This window comes from Gobio gobio (genome assembly GCF_949357685.1).
Source record: "Gobio gobio genome assembly, chromosome: 19".
NCBI classification, from domain to species: Eukaryota; Metazoa; Chordata; class Actinopteri; order Cypriniformes; family Gobionidae; genus Gobio; species Gobio gobio.
In genome coordinates this window covers 13,184,643-13,202,635 of record NC_137112.1, presented here as the reverse complement: position 1 = coordinate 13,202,635, position 17,993 = coordinate 13,184,643, and the positions used below count along the sequence as shown (strand labels likewise).

The window sequence follows — 17,993 nt, the reverse complement described above, 5'->3', positions numbered from 1 at the left end:
CCTTTCATGGAAACGGTATTCCCTGGTGGCTGTGGCCTCTTTCAGCAGGATAATGCGCTCTGTCACAAAGCAAAAATGCTTCAGGAACAGTTTGAGGAGCACAACGAGTTTGAGGTGTTGACTTGGCCTCCAAATCCATGGATGCCCCACCTCGCAACTTACAGGACATAAAGGATCTGCTGCCCAAACATCTTGGTGCCAAACACCACAGCACACCTTCAGGGGTCTAGTGGAGTCCATGCCTCGATGGGTCAGAGCTGTTTTGGCTGCAAAAGCACAATATTAGGAAGGTGGTCATAATGTTATGTCTGATCGGTGTAAATGTATATGTGTTCATAACAAACCCCACACAACATTTTCCTCTCAAATACAGGTAATATAATTAAGACATCTTCACATGTACTTATGAAGCATCATCTTTCTCCTTTCGGGTTTGCCCTACATACATAACATAAATATAGCACAACTGTTGGGTCATAGATTAAGAGAAAGCCAAGGTGGTATTTTCCCGCTTGTTCCCATCATGCCATCCTGAGACATTGCTAGAATGAACTAAAGCCCTGTTGGAGGGAGGGGCTGATGGGATTAGCCTGAATAGACACTATAAGTCTTCACCGCAGAGACACAAATGAAGCACAGACTGACTGACGTAACGCTGCCACGCTTTCTTCCACTGTGATCGACATTTCTCCTGAGAACCACAGCGTATCATCTGCTCGCAACACTGCGCTGGAAAAAAAAAACATCACAGAAAATGACACAGAAAAAGGTAAGGTATGATTTTATCAAATACTCTAGAATGAAATAGAAATCTAAAAATGTTGGGTTGTTTCAACCCATGTTTGGGTCAAATATGAACAAACCCAACAGTTGTGTTTAAAAAAGTGTTTAAACCAATGGTTGGGTTTGTCCATATTTGACCCAAACAACCCAGCACTTTTTAGAGAGAATAGAATAGAAAAGTGATCAGAATCAGAAAAGTGGAATATAATAGAATAAAACAGATCAGAACAATAGAATGGAACTGAATACAAATGCTGGGTTGTTTTAACCCATGTTTGGGTCAAATATGGACAAACCCAACTGTGGGGTTAAAAATTTAATTTAAAAAAATAAACCAATACATTTCTATGTCTATATTTGACCCAAACAACCCAACAATTTTTAGATTAATAGAATAAAACAATAATAATATTAAAACCGAATAGTATAAAATAAAATAGAACATAACAATAGAATAGATTGGAACAATAGTATAGAATAGAACCAAACAGATTGTTATAATAGAATAGAACAGAACAATAGAAAATAAAATAAATCAGGAGTCAGTAAACCCTGTAAACTGAAAGTGTGTAATTCTGCGAGATAATTAATATATCAAATAATGGCTTCACGTGTAATTGACTGACTGGCTTAAAACTGATTAAATGTGTGTACTAGCTCAGCACACTGTATGCTTTACTGGCATATTTCCATAAGGAGATTATTCTTCTGACTATTTATAGATCAAGCTTCTGTCTTTACAGAGACATAAAAACATGAACAGGTTTATTCTACTAAAGCATATTAGAAATTAAACTGACTATATTGCATCTTGCATTCATACACAATCTGATCTTTTTCATAAGACATATGTCCTTTTATTTCATGGTTTAATTTGCAAATGTCTGTTCATCTCTAAACTGGATTGGATCTTATCTATGAGTTTATAAATAATATTCTAATCAAAGATTACAGTTTGCTCAGAGTATTTTTCAGCCATTCTCAAAGTGAGTTAAATGATTATGATCAATGATTATTATTTGGCAGCATGTTATGAGCCTCTATATCACATGCCATAAATCTTTGTTTTGACAGGTTGCCCCAACAGTCCAAACTGTGGAAGGAAACATACCGCCAAGCTACGATGAGGCCAACGCAGGTACTTTTACAGGCCTTCTGCCTTCTGACAAATATTCATTTTCTGCTCTTGTTTATTTCTTTAATTCTTTTGCAGGATGCCCTGGTTACTACTATGGTGAAGGAACTTTTTCCTGGGATGACACATTTATTAGACGAATCTTCATACGGAAGGTAGCAATTTAAATATTTAACTAAAATATGTATAGAGGACTGTCAAATCAAAATGCCTGTAATAAACATGTCTCTTGTCATTTCTTGCAGGTTTATTCCATTCTGATGCTCCAGCTCTTCTCAACCGTCGCAGTCATCGCCCTCTTCACATTCCAGTGAGTCTCTGATTCAGGATATATTACTGATCTATGATAGGGACGTTACTGCATCAGTTACACTACCGTTCAAAAGTTTGGGGACAGAAGATTTAGTATTACTGTCAGAATATTAATACTATTATTCAGCAAAGACGCATTAAACTGATCAAAAATGATATTAAAGACATTCATAATGTTACAAAAGATTTTATTTGTTTCCACAAAAACATGAAGCAGCACAACTGTTGACAACACTGAGAACCCTTACAAAAAATACGATTTAAGTAAAGTGCAACTGTTAGTGATATTATAACAAAGTGGAAGCTACACGAGGTGGTGGGCCACATAAAATCACAGAGTGGGGTCAGCGCATGCTGAGGTGCACAGTGTGCAGAAGTCACCAACTTTCTGCAGAGTTAAGAGTTAAGATACAGACCTCCAAACTTCGTGTGGCACTGACTGCATACTTGCCAAGTACTTGCCTGACTGCATTGTGCCAAGTGTAAAGTTTTGTGGAGGGGGGATTTTGGTGTGGGGTTGTTTTTCGGGGGTTGGGGTTGGGCTTGGCCCCTTAGTTCCAGTGAAAGGAACTCTTAATGCTTCAGCATACCAAGACATTTTGGACAATTTCATGCTCCCAACTTTGTGGGAAAAGTTTGGGGATGACCCCCTCCAGTTCCAACATGAATGCACACCAGTGCACAAAGCAAGGTCCATAAAGACATGGATGAGCCAGTTTGGTGTGGAGGAACTTGCACAAAGTCCTGACTTCAACCCGATAGAACACCTTTGGGATGAATTGACCTATCGGTAAGCCCCTCCCCTCATACGCAGATGAGCCTATAGCAGTTGAGTATCAGTTGCGCTGGGACCGGAACTCGGACATCTTTAGGTCTCAGCGCCATAGAGATGCATTGGAAAATCCGAAGCTCTCATCGGTTTGATGGTGTTTATGCTCCAAAAATGCTAAAACGTCGTGCCTGAGGTACTGTAACACTGATTCCAGGGATCCTGAGAGGATTTTCTGTTTGTCATACTCTCGTTAAGTTGCGATTAAAGTCCCTGCTAACATACAAACCTACCAACTGATCTCACATCATGTAACACTGTAGGTCAAAAACATGAAGGTCTACAATTCAGTGGCTCTCCAAATTAAACTGGTTATATGTAAATTAATTTCATTTTAGATATGTTTAAGCTCTACATTATCTGTCCTACTAAGGAGGACTCCTATTTTGATGGGTATTATAGTCTCTGGGTAACGAAAGGAAGAGCTTGCACGCAGTTTATCGGAGTTGTTTTGCAGATACAAAGTTTACCACTTATTAACTGCACCCTCGAAAAGGCATACGGTCTGTATATGTTTGTTTACTGTTAGTTGTTTGAGTGCTTTTGTGTAATTTGCTGTGTATGTTAATGGCAATGCAAAGGAGAGAGAGAGTTTGTGAATGAGACGTTAATGCGCACTTTATGCTTTGTTTGTTCAGCTCTTACGATGATTTTTTGGAGTGAATAAATGGAATAAACTTGCATTTATTGATAAACCATCAGTTAAGTTTGGCCATCATTCGGACGGGATATACGCTACAATCTGTGTCCAAAAACATCTTGGGGTAAGGTTTTCACACTGACAGCTGTACATTGTAAGATATAGCAACTCCGGTTGTTTGTCCGAGTTAGCAACAGTAACTAAGGGGGGCGGGGCTTACCGATAGGTCAATTAGAGCGGAGACTGCGAGCCAGGCCTTCTCGTCCAACATCAGTGCCTCACAAATGCGCTTCTAGAAGAATGGTCAAAAATTCCCATAAACACACTAAAGCTTGTGGAAAGCCTTCCCAGAAGAGTTGAGGGTGGGCCAACTCCATAATAAACCCTATGGATTAAGAATGGGATGTCATTAAAGTTCATGTGCATGTAAAGGCAGGTGTCCCAAAAGTGGCAGTATTGTGTAAGTAGTTTACCATTTATTTCTTGCACTTAGTATACTACTATGTTCCTATTTAGATATTGATTTTGTATGCTTGAAATATACTTTTAACTGTACTCGGGGAACAGTCAGGGAAATCTTTTTCATTCGTAATCTAGAATTTAAGTATAGGCCAAAGTCTTTTCTGTCAATTTAAATCAAGTATACTTAAGTTTAATTTTAGGTATATTTCAGAGGAAAGTAGAATATACTTTCTTATTTTTTTTAATAAACTTATTTTTTTGTAAGGGAATAAGAAGAGCAGCAAATTATCATATTAGAATGATTTCTGAAGGATCATTTCAAGGATCCAGGATCAAAGACTGGAGTGATGATGCTGAAAATTTTAGCTTTGATCACAGGATATTTTAAATTGCAATAATATTTCACAATATTAAGCAAACAAGACTTATTGGAAAAACTATTTAAAAAATCTTACTGACCCCAAACCTTTGAACAGTGTAAGTTATATCAGTTATGTGTAAGCGTATTATAATTCGTATTGATTCCTAAATGCTTTCCTCTGCTTTACTCAGCGCTCCAGTGAGGATGTACATTCAAACGCATCCTATTCTATACTCCATGTCCAAGTACGTAATATATCAGGAATTAAAATGTTCCCATTTATTTAAGTGATGTTTAACTTAAGCTATTTTTGTGTTTTGCAGTCTTCTGTTTCTTTTCACATATATCTCATTGGCTTGCTGTGGTGATTTGAGGTCAGTTAATGAAACTTGATCAGTGGTAGCTGTGCTTTTACACTCATTGCTAAATCAGAAATATATACATATATGATAATATATATTGCAATGTATTTTTTTTCATCTCTGTATTACAGGAGGCAGTTTCCATGGAATCTTATTCTACTTACAGTCTTTGTGAGTATCAGCTTAAAAATAAAAAATGTCACCCACTTTGACTTAAAAAATTTTTTTTAAAACATGCTAAAATAAAACAATCCTTTACCCCAAGTACACTCTTCAAAATAAAGCTGCTTTATTGCCATTGATGGTTCCATGCAGAACATTTAACACCCATGGAACCTTTCAAATGCACAAATGTTTCTTTAGATTATTCAAATGTGCTTCACACTAAGAAAAAAAAAAGAGGTTATTTGAGGAACTGATCGCTGAAGGTTCTTTGAAGAGTCTTCTATGGCAGGGGTTTTCAAACTGGGGTCCTCCAGAAGGTTCTAGGGGGTCCCCAGAAAATTTCAGAGAATAAAAAGACAAAGCAAAAATGGATAAAGTCTACTCTAACTATTTCATTTCTAAATGTTTCTCTCCTTTCATGCCGTATACATACTTTCTAGAATTGTATATGTTTGCTTTGTATCTTTAGTGAGTTTTTCCTCACTATAGTCCCCTTTATCTTGCTCACTACTGGGGTGGGGTTGTAAGGCAGTATTCCTAACGCAGTACATATGCTGCTTACATTAATTGTGAAAGTTGCTTATACAAATAATTTTTAATTGAAAATTTTCTTCTTCAGGTTTATACATCCAACATTAAGTATCGCCAATTTAAGTTGGGAAACATTAGTTGTATTTATAATGTCACACTTACTATTAATCTAACAGTTTAAATGTTTTTTCTTACATAAAAACAGATGGATTTTTAGGAAGGGGATCCCTCATAAAGGTTATATTTGTGGGTCCTTGCTTGGCATCATAAAGTTTGAAAACCCCTGTTCTATGTCACTACTATGAAAACTTCCTTTTGTATCCTTTATTTTTAATAGTGTAAAGTACAGGTTTACCTTTTGTGTTAGAAACCAATATCTACAGTAGCCCAGAAATCATAGTAGGCTATGCATTTCATTGCATTACTAAAAAAACATTTTGCATTACACTGCATTAGGGTTAGTTCACCCAAAAACGAAAATAATGTAATTTATTACTCACCCTCATGCCATTCAACACACTCAAGACCTCCGTTCATCTTCGGAACACAAATGAAGATATTTTTGTTGAAATCCGATGGTTCAGTGAGGCCTGCATAGCCAGTAATGACATTTCCTCTCTCAAGATCCATTAATGTACTAAAAACATATTTAAATCAGTTAATGTGAGTACAGAGGTTAAATTTTTATATTATAAAGCAACGAGAATATTTTGGTGTGGTAAAAAAACGAAATAACTACTTACATATATAGTGATGGCCGATTTCAAAACACTGCTTCATGAAGCCTCAGAGCGTTATGAATCAGTGTATCGAATCAGCGGTTCGGAGCGCCAGTCACGTGATTTCAGCAGTATGGCGGTTTTACACATATGCTGCGTCCCAATTCGCCTACTTATACTACGTCCTAAAAGTATGTACTCTTTTTGTGAAGAAAAAGTACATACTTTTGAGTGTGTAACAGAAAAGTATGCAAGCTTTGGGACATACTACTTCGTCATCTTTAACGGACTCTGTCGCTTAGTTACGTGAGTCCCGTCACCGTTTAAACTGCCCTGTCAATCATCGTCACAGTTCAAATCCTCCACATTCAATTTAATTTCCTACCGTATCGGAGAGAAATATAGTAGCACGTTGGTCTGCCATTCGTGGGTCTTTAATGCAGAGACTCCTCTCATGTGTTGGCAAAGTTAATGGCCAAATGTATCATTACAAAAGTTCACAATGCTGCTGCAGGTGAAATATAATGTGGCTAACATTGAATAAATATATTTTCGTCAGGTTAAATACTGATAATTGCTCACTCAAGCCCCTTTATCTAATCCTCTCTACTAAACCGTCAGACTCGCGTAACCGTCATGTTTGTAGTTTTTTAACACTTTTTATCCGCCTTTGTAGTTCTCGCAATGGGTTGTGGGCAATATCAGCCATTAGAGTGCGCATCGATCTGCACTTCGAATTCTGACCGGAAATAGTAGACCATCCGGGAATCTTTGGAATACTCTTTTCAACATACTACGATTTGGGACATACAAATTTTTTTTTTCAAATACTATTTAGTACGGATATATGCGAATTGGGACGCAGGTAGATATCCATAATAAAGGATGTCTTATGGCGGAGTCTCTAACGTCATCACCGGCGGCCATCTTGTCACAGGCAGGGCTCTGTTGTACCTGATGTAAGGCGAGTGATCTGAACACAAATACTCTTATCTCACTGAAATCTTGACACAAATGGTTTGGTTTCGTACAAATGTTATTAACGTGGCTATACTTATGGATGCTTGAACAAATTATGAATAATTTTTCATAAGTATGCAGTGTCATAACTACATCTCTGACATTTATAACAAACCAAACAGTTTGAAAATTGGTAGAAAATTGAGCAAGTTATGGTTATTTAAAAAGTGCAAGCACCATGAAAACAATGTTATGAGAGAGCGAACTGCCTGTGACAAGATGGCCGCCAGGTGCAGATGTCGACCTCCATTGGCCAGCAGCCGCCAGCAGCGCGCACAAGACATCTAGCCTTCATAGAGTGCCGAAGTTATGACGTCACTTTGTAGGCCAACCCGGAAGTTAGCGGCGCATGGGCAGAGGTGGACAAAGTACACAACTCTATTACTTGAGTAAAAGTAAAAGTACTACTGGTCAAATATTACTCCGTTACAAGTGAAAGTTCTAAAAACAGATTTTTACTTAAGTAAAAGTACAGAAGTATTTGTTTTTAAAAGTACTTAAGTATCAAAAGTACATTTCCTTTTGTATGTCAATGCATTATTTTATTAGTTGCATTGTTGTATAAATGCACTCTGCCATCATGGTGGTTTAAGCCAGTCAGTGATGCTTCATCCGACATGCTAGCATACCTTAAACTAATTTCAATACTTGTATAAAAGTAACAACGCTCTTTACAAAGCTGCTGTCACTTTAAGGCAGAATGCATGGACCCTATACTCTGATACTGCATCCGATATTCTCCCAACTGTTTACTCTTCTCTTTCTCCCAGACATTTACATTTTTTTTACATTTTATGAGACATGTGTCAAGTATATGCCAACTAAACTAATCTTTAATCTTTTGAGAAAACTGAAACACACTTTTAGTATGGCCATGGTGCACACACTGTGCCAAGGAACCGTCTTTTTCCATTTTGCTATAAACTGATCAGTGTTCAAAAAATTGTTAGGAAACTTCACATGACCCTACATAAATAAATAAAAACCTTTTTAAAGAAGAAAAAAATCATCCACTTACTTTCAAAGCCGCTACAGAAACGACTTTCGACTTCGAGGACTTTGATAGAAATGTAGTGGAGTAAAAAGTATGATACTTGTCTTTCAAATGTAGTGAAGTTAAAGTAAAAGTATCCCTAAAAAATAATACTCCAGTAAAGTACAGATACTCAAAAAGTGTACTTAAGTACAGTACTCAAGTAAATGTACTTAGTTACTGTCCACCTCTGCGCATGGGTTCCCTCGATCGAAAAGCCATGCATTTTCCCCATAGACTTTTGGAAAATCGCAAAAAATAAGATCTGTGTTCAACAAAGAGTTATGACCCTTACACGTTTTGTCTATCAAGATAATCTTTACAAGTTAATCCAAAATGTATAAATTTTGAAGCCTAAATAAAGCCGTCAGATATAAAATGCTAACGGTAGACTATAAACGGACTACAGCACACCATAGTCGCGGATCAACGTCATCATCAAGCTTCCTCAAACTTTATTTAAAAAACACGCTCGCTCATTATGATCTGCGCTGTGTATGAACACTTATCCACTTTTTCATGAGAAATATTGCCCATTCGTTTTTTCCAAAAATGTTAGAAACTAATTTTGTTTATGCGTGCCTCTCTGAGATTTATCTTTTGTTAATGTTTTTTCAGAAAATATGATTATCACTGTGATAACATTAAATGACATGAAACACAACCCAGTCTCTTTTTGTTAAATGCAAGTTTATGTATGATCAATAATACAAAAGTATAAGTAAAAGGTATAATAAGCTACACATGAAATAAAGCAAACAATTCAGTCAAACATTCAAAGTCAGTGCTAGTTGGCTACAACGCTAACGTAAAGTTATAGCCTAAAATAAAAAAGTAAAGCAACTTCACTTTGCCCTCAGCCTAAACGATTTGCCAGGGAACAAATTATATTATATTATATTGAAAGATGAATTATAGCTGGAGACGCCACAGAGACATCAGAGCCAGCGGCAGACGGCAGAAGGTCTAGCCGAGGACTAGTGCGCCTGATCCACTGGAGCTCACAACTCCGAAAACGCCAGATAAAATGTTCAAATAGGCACTCTTCTTATAAATAAACCACATATTTGAGCTTTAAATAACTACATTATCGCCTGAAAAAGTCTTAAAACTAAGTTTTGTCACACATTAACAGTAGATTTTAACAAAAAAAGACGTGTAAACACAGCCCATGTCAGCCATTTCTCAACGAGACGAGCCGGCTGGCAGAAGCCCCTCCCATTAAGCGAAATTCACGTCTGTTGTGCCAACTTCGCGTGAATAGCGCGATTTATTCACGCCACATAAGTTCTTCATAAGTGAGGCTGAAACGCTGGCTAGTGAGAGATTTCCTGTTTGTCACAATGACGTCTAAAGTCCCCGCCAAAGGATGTAGTCCCTTTTAGCAACTTGTTAGCAACCATCGTTTTTAAGACACAATAAAGTTTTAAAAAATCACAAGCAGGTTTTAACTAATGTGTTTTATGTCATAGATCAAAACGTGAAAATATTTAGAGGCTTTGTTAACCACAGACCTTATTTCAGGTGATTTAGCAAAAACCCATTAAAAAAAACCATAGACTTTAGGGCGAGGGAACCGGAAGTGCTAAAATGCTAACTCACTTCCGCGTTTTGGCCAACAAAGTGATGTCATAACTTCGGCACTCTATTATGAATATCTATGGTTTGACACGCGATCCGAATCATGATTCAACACACTGATTCATAATGCTCTGAAGCTTCATGAAGCAGTGTTTTGAAATCGGTTATCACTATATAAGTCATTATTTTATTTTTTTTGGCGCACCAAAATATTCTTGTGAGAGGAAATGTCATTGCTGGCTGTGCAGGCCTCACTGAGCCATCGGATTTCAACCGAAATATCTTAATTTGTGTTCCGAAGATGAACTGAGGTCTTAAGTGTGTGGAACGGCATGAGGGTGATTAATAAATTACATTGTTTTCATTTTTGGGTGAACTAACCCTTTAATATAATTTAAAAAATATAAATAGATTTTTAAACATTCTGTGATTATTTTCTTCCCCCTTTTATCTCTGTCATGGCATGCTTTTGTGATCATTGTGCAAACAAAGACTCTGAGCATGGCTTCCATGTTGGGTTTTATCTCCAGGTAATGACATGTCTGTTACGTGTTTGCATGTTTGCAAACTTGATTTGACAAATTTCACAAGATATGTTTAATATCTACTGACCATAATGGTAATTTTTCCAACTTCCGACAGTTTCTACAACACCAAATCTGTGATTCTGTGCATTGGCATCACTGGCGTAGTGTGTCTGTGTGTCACCATCTTCAGCTTTCAGAGCAAGGTGAGCAACTGATGAGAGAATTATTCCAGTTATTAATACTACTAAATTTAACTTTTTAGAGAACATTGAAAGCAATATGGCTTTAAAGTAGCCTGACAAGCCAGACCCACATCAAGATGTTGGGTCTGGAAACTCACCATTGGCAGGGCTCAATCCGAGGGGCGGGATAAACGGTTGTCTTTCAAATTCCCTCTGCACGCAATTGGATAGCGCCATGAGCGCCACAACCAACCAGAGCAAAGAACAAGGTGAAGCCGAGCTAACGTTAGTTGATAGACTTTCGCTGTATCCGGTCGGCAAAACTTTGAACATATCTTCTTTTCATAAGAAGGACTTCAGTGCGGTTCTTTGTTCTTTTCTCAAAGAAAAGCTTAACCCCAAGTCTTCCAGAGTTGCGGCCAAAACCGATTCAAAAGACCGCTGTTCGTCAGCTTCTTTGTTTACGAGTAGCACGCGGAACCGCCGCAACTCTGCCGTGACGTGCCGTCATTATGTTAAGCCCGCCCACCGACTCTACACACGCTGTGATTGGCCTGACCAGAGTTTGGTTTTTCCAGCTCTCAGGTCTATCGAGAGTTGCTAGACTACACTCGCGGCAAAATAAATTTTCTGCCGCTAGGGTGCGTCTAGATTTCTAGGCTAGCTTTAAAGTACAATAAGTACAATCATTTATACATGCAAAATTAAGTAATATTATAATTCTAAAGTGTTATTTTTTTTGTCTCCATAGATTGACATCACCTCATACCAAGGTCTTCTCTTCATTCTGTGTATGGTCATGTTTTTCTGTGCTATCGTCATAGGATTTGTGGTTCCCTTTGGCTATGTAAGTATCAAAAAATAAGAGTAAGCTATATTAGCACCTGTAAACCTCTTTCCACTCAGTTGAGTAGGGTACAATGGGGCTAAAGGCACACCTTAAGAAAAAAGTGCTTTTCAGTACGCCCATCGTGTATGATTGAAGAAAAATATATGTTTGTATTGAACATTGATGGAGCAACAGATTTTATGTTAAAATAAATCATAAAAGTGGGTTGTTTTGTTTAAAAATCGTATAAATGTATGTGGTGGTGAGGGGGGCTTTTACCCCACAGACACACAGGGCAAAAGACACAAATACTTCAGCTAAAATGATATGTTTTGAATAATGGAAAATAAGGCGCTGCATAATATCATTGCGCCGCTGCACCCATGGTGCGGCACAAAGTTTTTTGAGCGAGAGGCTAACAGTCTAATCAGATTCAATGATCTATGCTAAGCTGTAAAGTTTCTTGATTATTACGCAGGAATGAGAGTATAATTCCTAGACATATTGGCCTAGAAAATCACAACTTTTCATTTGTCAATTTTTCATTTTAGTCGAGTCAAGTTTTAAATAGGAAAAATATTGAAACTCTTTGGTCATTTTTTTTTAGCTATGCTAAAAGTGCTACCGCCAGGTATCGGCTGAATGAATTAGAAAACAGTAAAACTCAACTGTTTAACTCTAGGGATTACATCAAAAAAGTAATCTGATTACATAATGCACCTTACTTGAAATGTGTTAACATTAGCCCCGCTTCCACTGAAATTACCCGGAACAATTTGTCCCAGGAAATCTTTTTCCCTCAGACCAGCTGCTGTCTGCGTTTCCATAGCTGTCTAAAGTACTGTGAAGATTAGTCCGGTGACGTAGGACTGCGCGCGACTTTCCAGAGCCCACTGGATTTCGTCATTCGCAAATGAACTTAATAAAGCCTGAACCTCGTCGTCGGTCCATCGGTCGTATTTTTTAAACTCCGTTGTTTATTTGAATAGCAAACCACTCTTACCGCGCTTACCGCAACAGACTTTTAAGTTGAAATAAAATGCTGTGTGAGCTCAACCAATCAGCATGTTGAGCACCCCCGAAAGCTCCTGAACATTGAAAAAGTATTACCTCACGAACAGGGCTGCTTTGAGGGGGAAATCTTTACCCGGAACTTCATTTAGACCCTGGTTCCTGCGGTTGAAACACACCGAGTACCACCCCAAACTCGCTAGTTTCTGGGGAAAGTTCCCGCGGTGGAAACGCGGCTATTGTTCAGGACTGTATTTTTAGATTCCGGATAATAATACCTGTCCCACTCTGTACAAAACCATTATCAGTCCTAGATTCTAGTCGCTTTCTAACTGCATTCTCTTTTCACAGGTCCCCTGGTTACATGCGGTCTATGCTACTGTAGGAGCTGTTGTGTTTACCATGGTGAGAAGCAGATTAGTTTAAGAAAGGATTATGGTTTTAAGTGATGAGTATTTATTATGTGATTAAGGTGATATAATGTCGACTGACCCGAGTCTCTGTCTCTTTCTCATCTCTCTCAGTTTCTAGCCTTTGATACGCAGCTGCTGATGGGGAACAAGCAATACGCACTGAGTCCTGAAGAATATATCTTTGCAACTCTAAGTCTCTACCTGGATATTGTGTACATGTTTACGTTCCTGCTGCAGTTGTTCGGTGACGGTCGAGAATGAGCCACGGTTGTGTAGTAATATTCTCCGTCATGTACACTATTAATGTTCTGCAACCTCACTGTAAGTGGCCTTTTATGTATTTTTAGGTCTAAGGAAAATCATTGCTGTAAAAAAAAATCTCAGGTAATGCAAATATGTTTTGTGCGTTAACTTATTCAAAGGTCAAAATCTAAAACATTTAATAAAGAAAATTAATTAATAATACAAATGTAGATGAAAAAAAAAAATACATTAAATATGGGCTTGAATCTTGGCCACCAAAAATGAAGAAAAAAAGCCTTTTTCTTGTGGCACATAAGAAAATGTTACTCCTGTGTTATTAAGAGTTTTCACTCAGCTACACTCTTAGAAAGGATGTGTTAAAAATGACACAACCCGTGTTAAATTTTAACACATCTGTGGGTGAGCTCCAGGACCACTAGTTTTGTGTTAATGTTAACTCAAGCACTGTGTTAATGAGTTTAACACAGTAAATGTGTCAGAAAATTTGAACACAAAGATGTGTAAACTTGTGTAACTATCATATTTTGTGCTATCCTTGGCTACACTAAAAAAGGTACCTAAAATCCTACACAAAATGTTAGAATTTGAAAATAATGAATCTCAAGTCACTTGTTGTTAATTTTATTGTAAAAATATATATTATAATGAAATATCAGCAGTTAAATTCAATGCAGAATATAACATTAGAATTAAGCAGTCAAAAAGGACATGTCCAACACAGGACAAAACAGTTTTTACACAATCTCATTAGGTAACATGACACATTAAGCATTTTAATGTCTCACCAAAGAATTAATTTGGAATATAAAAGCAATATTTTGAAATATTACAATTTAAAATAACCGTTTTCTATATGAATATATATAGTAAAGTGTAATTTTTTCCAGTGATCAAAGCTGAATCTTTAGCATCATTACTCCAGTCTTCAGTGACGCATGGTCCTTCAGAAATCATTCTAATCTAATATAATTTCTGATTATCAATGTCTGTACTATGTAAATCTTTTCCACAGCATAGAAGTAAAAGTGATCATAAAAATTAAATAGTCTGTAAAAAGCCAACACAATGTTCTTGTCCACCTTTGGGGATAAATTAACTTCCCCAAAGATTGGTTCCTGTTCAGAACTTGACTGACATCAGAACGTTCCCAGGATGCATGCGTGTCCACAAACATAAATGTGCCCATGCCTTCTCAGATAGCGGTTCCAACACTATAGAAGCAGGAAAGAGAGAGAGGAAAAAGTTACACATGAGTGTCAAATTGTTTTTAATCTCCAACAACATAATATAATTTGGAATATATATTTGTAAGTAACAACCTTTTGTCAGCATATTCAAACACTTCAGCTGAACTGCAAACTTAATTATGCCAGACTCAAATTTTAATACTTACATATACTTATTTCTCCAAAAATGCTGTGATGCATAGACGCCAAGAATGCAATCAAGGTTTTAGGCAATTCCAGCTTGTCAGGAGTGAAGGGATATCTGTTTGAGACAAATACACAGTAAGACACATGCAAGAAATCACCATGTGATGATCTTTTTCTTCCCATCAGTAGTTAACTTAACCCACCTGTGCGCTGATATGCTGGAATGATATTAGGCATCTTCCTGGCCAGGAGGGACTGTTCGACCTAATAAAAGATCAAAATAATACAAAAATAAAAACTAAAGTTGTTTGGAATGCTTGATTTGGTATGAATGAATGATTTAGTGACTTTTACTGCAATGCTTACCTGAATAAATCCAATCTGGTGAGACTGAACATAGAAAATGCTCCATCTTCTGATTGGTTCATATTTGCTGTGTAATAAATATAATGTTAGACATAATGCAAAAGTCACTTATTTGATAAGTTAGCAAATTTTCTCATCCTACCTAGCCTGGCCCTGCACCCCACCAGTTAAGTTAGCACCAAAGCACTTATAACTATTGCTAATCATTCAGCAAACTTTCAAATCCACTACAACTATTTTAGACATAACCAAGTACATTATTTTAATACGCCATTACAGGTAACATTTCGTGTAAATCGGCTAACATTAACTGAACTTACAATCCACAGTCTAAAGGCGCGGTCACACCTGACGTTACCATTGCTTGGCAACATTTTACGTGCAAAATCCATTAAAGGTATCTTCAGTATCGGGAATTTCATGTGAAAATGGAAAACATGAAGTTTGAATCAGGTTTTCCACGCAAATTCGCTGCGTTGACCAACATAGAAGCTTTATATTGGTCAACGTGACGAGTTTGCTTGGTTTAGCTTCAGCTAATAACATACACTGCTGACAATGGACGTTTATTGCCCGCAAAACTTCGTCGTGACGGCGCTTTCAAACCAGTATTAAAATAACAGCAGCAGAAAATATTGTTTTTGTAATTAATATGAGTAAAAATATGATTGCAGGTAGAGCTTACCTTAAGAATCTTGCTAGCAGTCACCGCCGCGATTCGGCGCGAATCACATCCTCCCTCGCTGGTAACCGAAGCGTTTTCACGTTCAGAAGCAGTTTTGACGCGACGGGTAATCAGCCGATTAACTCAATGAAGTGATATGATGATAAATATCTTATTTTCAACAATATAGAAGGAAAAACGTAATGGTCGCTGTCCTTAACAGATTATGGGCTGGCTGACTGGATTCTATTCAGTCAAAGTCCCCCCTAGTCCCTATTGGTTCAGTTAGCTCATTTAAATAACGGTCGCATATAAAAATGACACATGAAGTGTGTTAGCAATCTGTCTACACATATTGTGTTAAATGCTGTGAGTAAATTCCCAAGTTGTGTTAATTTTAAACTACACATTGATATGTGTAATAGAGGTTATTTTTTTCTACACATTTTGAGTTAATATTGACACAAAATGTGTAAATTGGAGTGTTACACATTATTTGTGTAATTTTTCTACACATTCCTTCTAAGAGTGTAGTTGGTTCAGCTAGTTCAAATATCGAGTTTATATTAAGCTCTGTTATTTTCATACCAATAATGTTCAATCAGTTTTTTTATACATGTCATGAAGCGTGTCAACAAACAGTTAAAATGACTGAATATAATTTGAAAATGTCATATCAAATTTTGATTATCACAATCTGTCATTTTTCATTATGCATTGTATTTCTGTAACTTTGTAAAGGTTGTTCTGTATTTGACAGTTCATCATGTTTGGATACCCATTCAATGTTCTACAGCACTTCTGCTTGATATAAATCTAGTTATGTCTGCATTAAGCACTTTATATTTTAGTCTATGAAAAATTAGTGCACAGAAATGTGTATATGCATGATATAATTATTTATTTTTGAGCTAATGCTAACTTAAGTTTCTCGATTAAAGCTTTTGAAGTAAATGGCAAGTGATCTTGTTAGGTTGCTAATGGGTTTGAGACGGCTTGAAAGAATAAAGAAAAGAAGAAGAATGAACATTATGAAGAATGTTTAATAGCAATGCATTCACAGATTGATAATAATTCTAAAGAAAAATAAATAAATGGACATTAACTGACCAAACCATGAGTGGTGGAGGTGTTTGGATTTCAAACAGTGGAAAATATAAATGTGCATGAACACAATAATTTATGTTTATTATGTTTCATGATCTTTAAGTGTTTTTGCCTTAATGCTTGAAATTAGTTTTTAAAACGACATGCTGTATATACACCGATCAGGCATAACATTATGACATGTGAAGTGAATAACACTGATTATCTCTTCATCACAGCACCTGTTAGTGGGTAGGATATATTAGGCAGCAAGTGAACATTTTGTCCTCAAAGTTGATGTGTTAGAAGCAGGAAAAATGGGCAAGCATAAGGATTTGAGCGAGTTTGACAAGGGCCAAATTGTGATGACTAGACGACTGGGTCAGAGCATCTTCAAAACTGCAGCTCTTGTGGGGTGTTCCCGGTCTGCAGTGGTCAGTATCTATCAAAAGTGCTTCAAGGAAGGAACAGTGGTGAACCGGCGACAGGGTCATGGGCGGCCAAGGCTCATTGATGCACGTGGGGAGTGAAGGCTGGCCCGTGTGGTCCGATCAAACAGACGAGCTAGTGTAGCTCAAATTGCTGGTGGCTGTGGCCTCTTTCAGCAGGATAATGCTCCTGCCACAAAGCAAAAATGGTTCAGGAATGGTTTGAGGAGCACAACAATGAGTTTGAGGTGTTGATTGGCCTCCAAATTCCCCAGATCTCAATCCAATCGAGCATCAGTGGGATGTGCTGAACAAACAAGTCCGATCCATGGAGGAACCACCCCGCAACTTGCAGGACTTAAAGAATCTGCTGCTAACATCTTGGTGCCAGATACCACAGCAAACAGTTGTGTATGCAACACGGTTCCCTGGGAAGGGCAACGAGACGCTGCATCATGGAGTTGATGCTAACGCCATCAGTGCTCCATTCCTGTGCCAATTTGGCAATGGTTGCAATCCTCCCTCAGGAGGACGCCATAGTAAAGCTGCACAATTAATCGTTAAAAGACTGCGATCTTAATTCAAACACCCACGCAATCGTAAAGGGTAACTTCAGTGATTTAGCATTAGGCTTTGTATCAGTAAAAACCCGGTAGAATATTCAAATTATGGTACTTTCCCCCCTCATATCCTCCTGAGACGGGAGAATTATGCATTTTATTTCTGGAAAAAGTCCTCCGATGACGCAAATATCGTCATTTTGCGTCATCTGAGGATTTTTTGGCCAGAGGCTAAAGACTACAGCCACTAGATGGAGCTGTTCCGCATGTTTTCAACCCGCCCATAGGGGAGAGATCTCACGCACACAATGTAAGACACAGACGGCCGCACGGACATTCATAACGGAGCAATGCAGA

General features: G+C 37.5%; 1 protein-coding gene and 1 long non-coding RNA gene across 3 annotated transcripts; one reads left to right on the top strand and one right to left on the bottom strand.

The window, feature by feature from the left end:
• Positions 1 to 600: 600 nt before the first annotated feature.
• Positions 601 to 16,736, top strand: faim2b (Fas apoptotic inhibitory molecule 2b). Of its 2 annotated transcripts, XR_013818573.1 has the most exons (13): positions 601 to 769; positions 1,858 to 1,921; positions 1,997 to 2,073; positions 2,164 to 2,228; positions 4,714 to 4,767; positions 4,846 to 4,896; positions 5,016 to 5,055; positions 10,426 to 10,463; positions 10,576 to 10,663; positions 11,394 to 11,489; positions 12,834 to 12,887; positions 13,007 to 13,492; positions 16,097 to 16,736. XR_013818573.1 is itself a non-coding variant. In XM_079844514.1 (12 exons), exons 1-12 carry the CDS (start codon positions 755 to 757, stop codon positions 13,154 to 13,156), a joined length of 792 nt encoding a protein of 263 aa, XP_079700640.1. In that variant the 5' UTR covers positions 601 to 754; the 3' UTR covers positions 13,157 to 14,809. The 2 variants fall into 2 exon arrangements, 1 of the variants encoding a protein (XP_079700640.1); XM_079844514.1 differs by lacking the exon at positions 16,097 to 16,736 and having other exon boundaries at positions 13,007 to 14,809.
• Positions 13,766 to 15,837, bottom strand: LOC307143187. Its single transcript, XR_013818574.1, has 5 exons — positions 15,584 to 15,837; positions 14,899 to 14,965; positions 14,736 to 14,796; positions 14,553 to 14,647; positions 13,766 to 14,370 (listed from the first exon to the last, which is right to left on the bottom strand). It is a non-coding gene; the product is annotated as an uncharacterized lncRNA (long non-coding RNA).
• Positions 16,737 to 17,993: the final 1,257 nt, after the last annotated feature.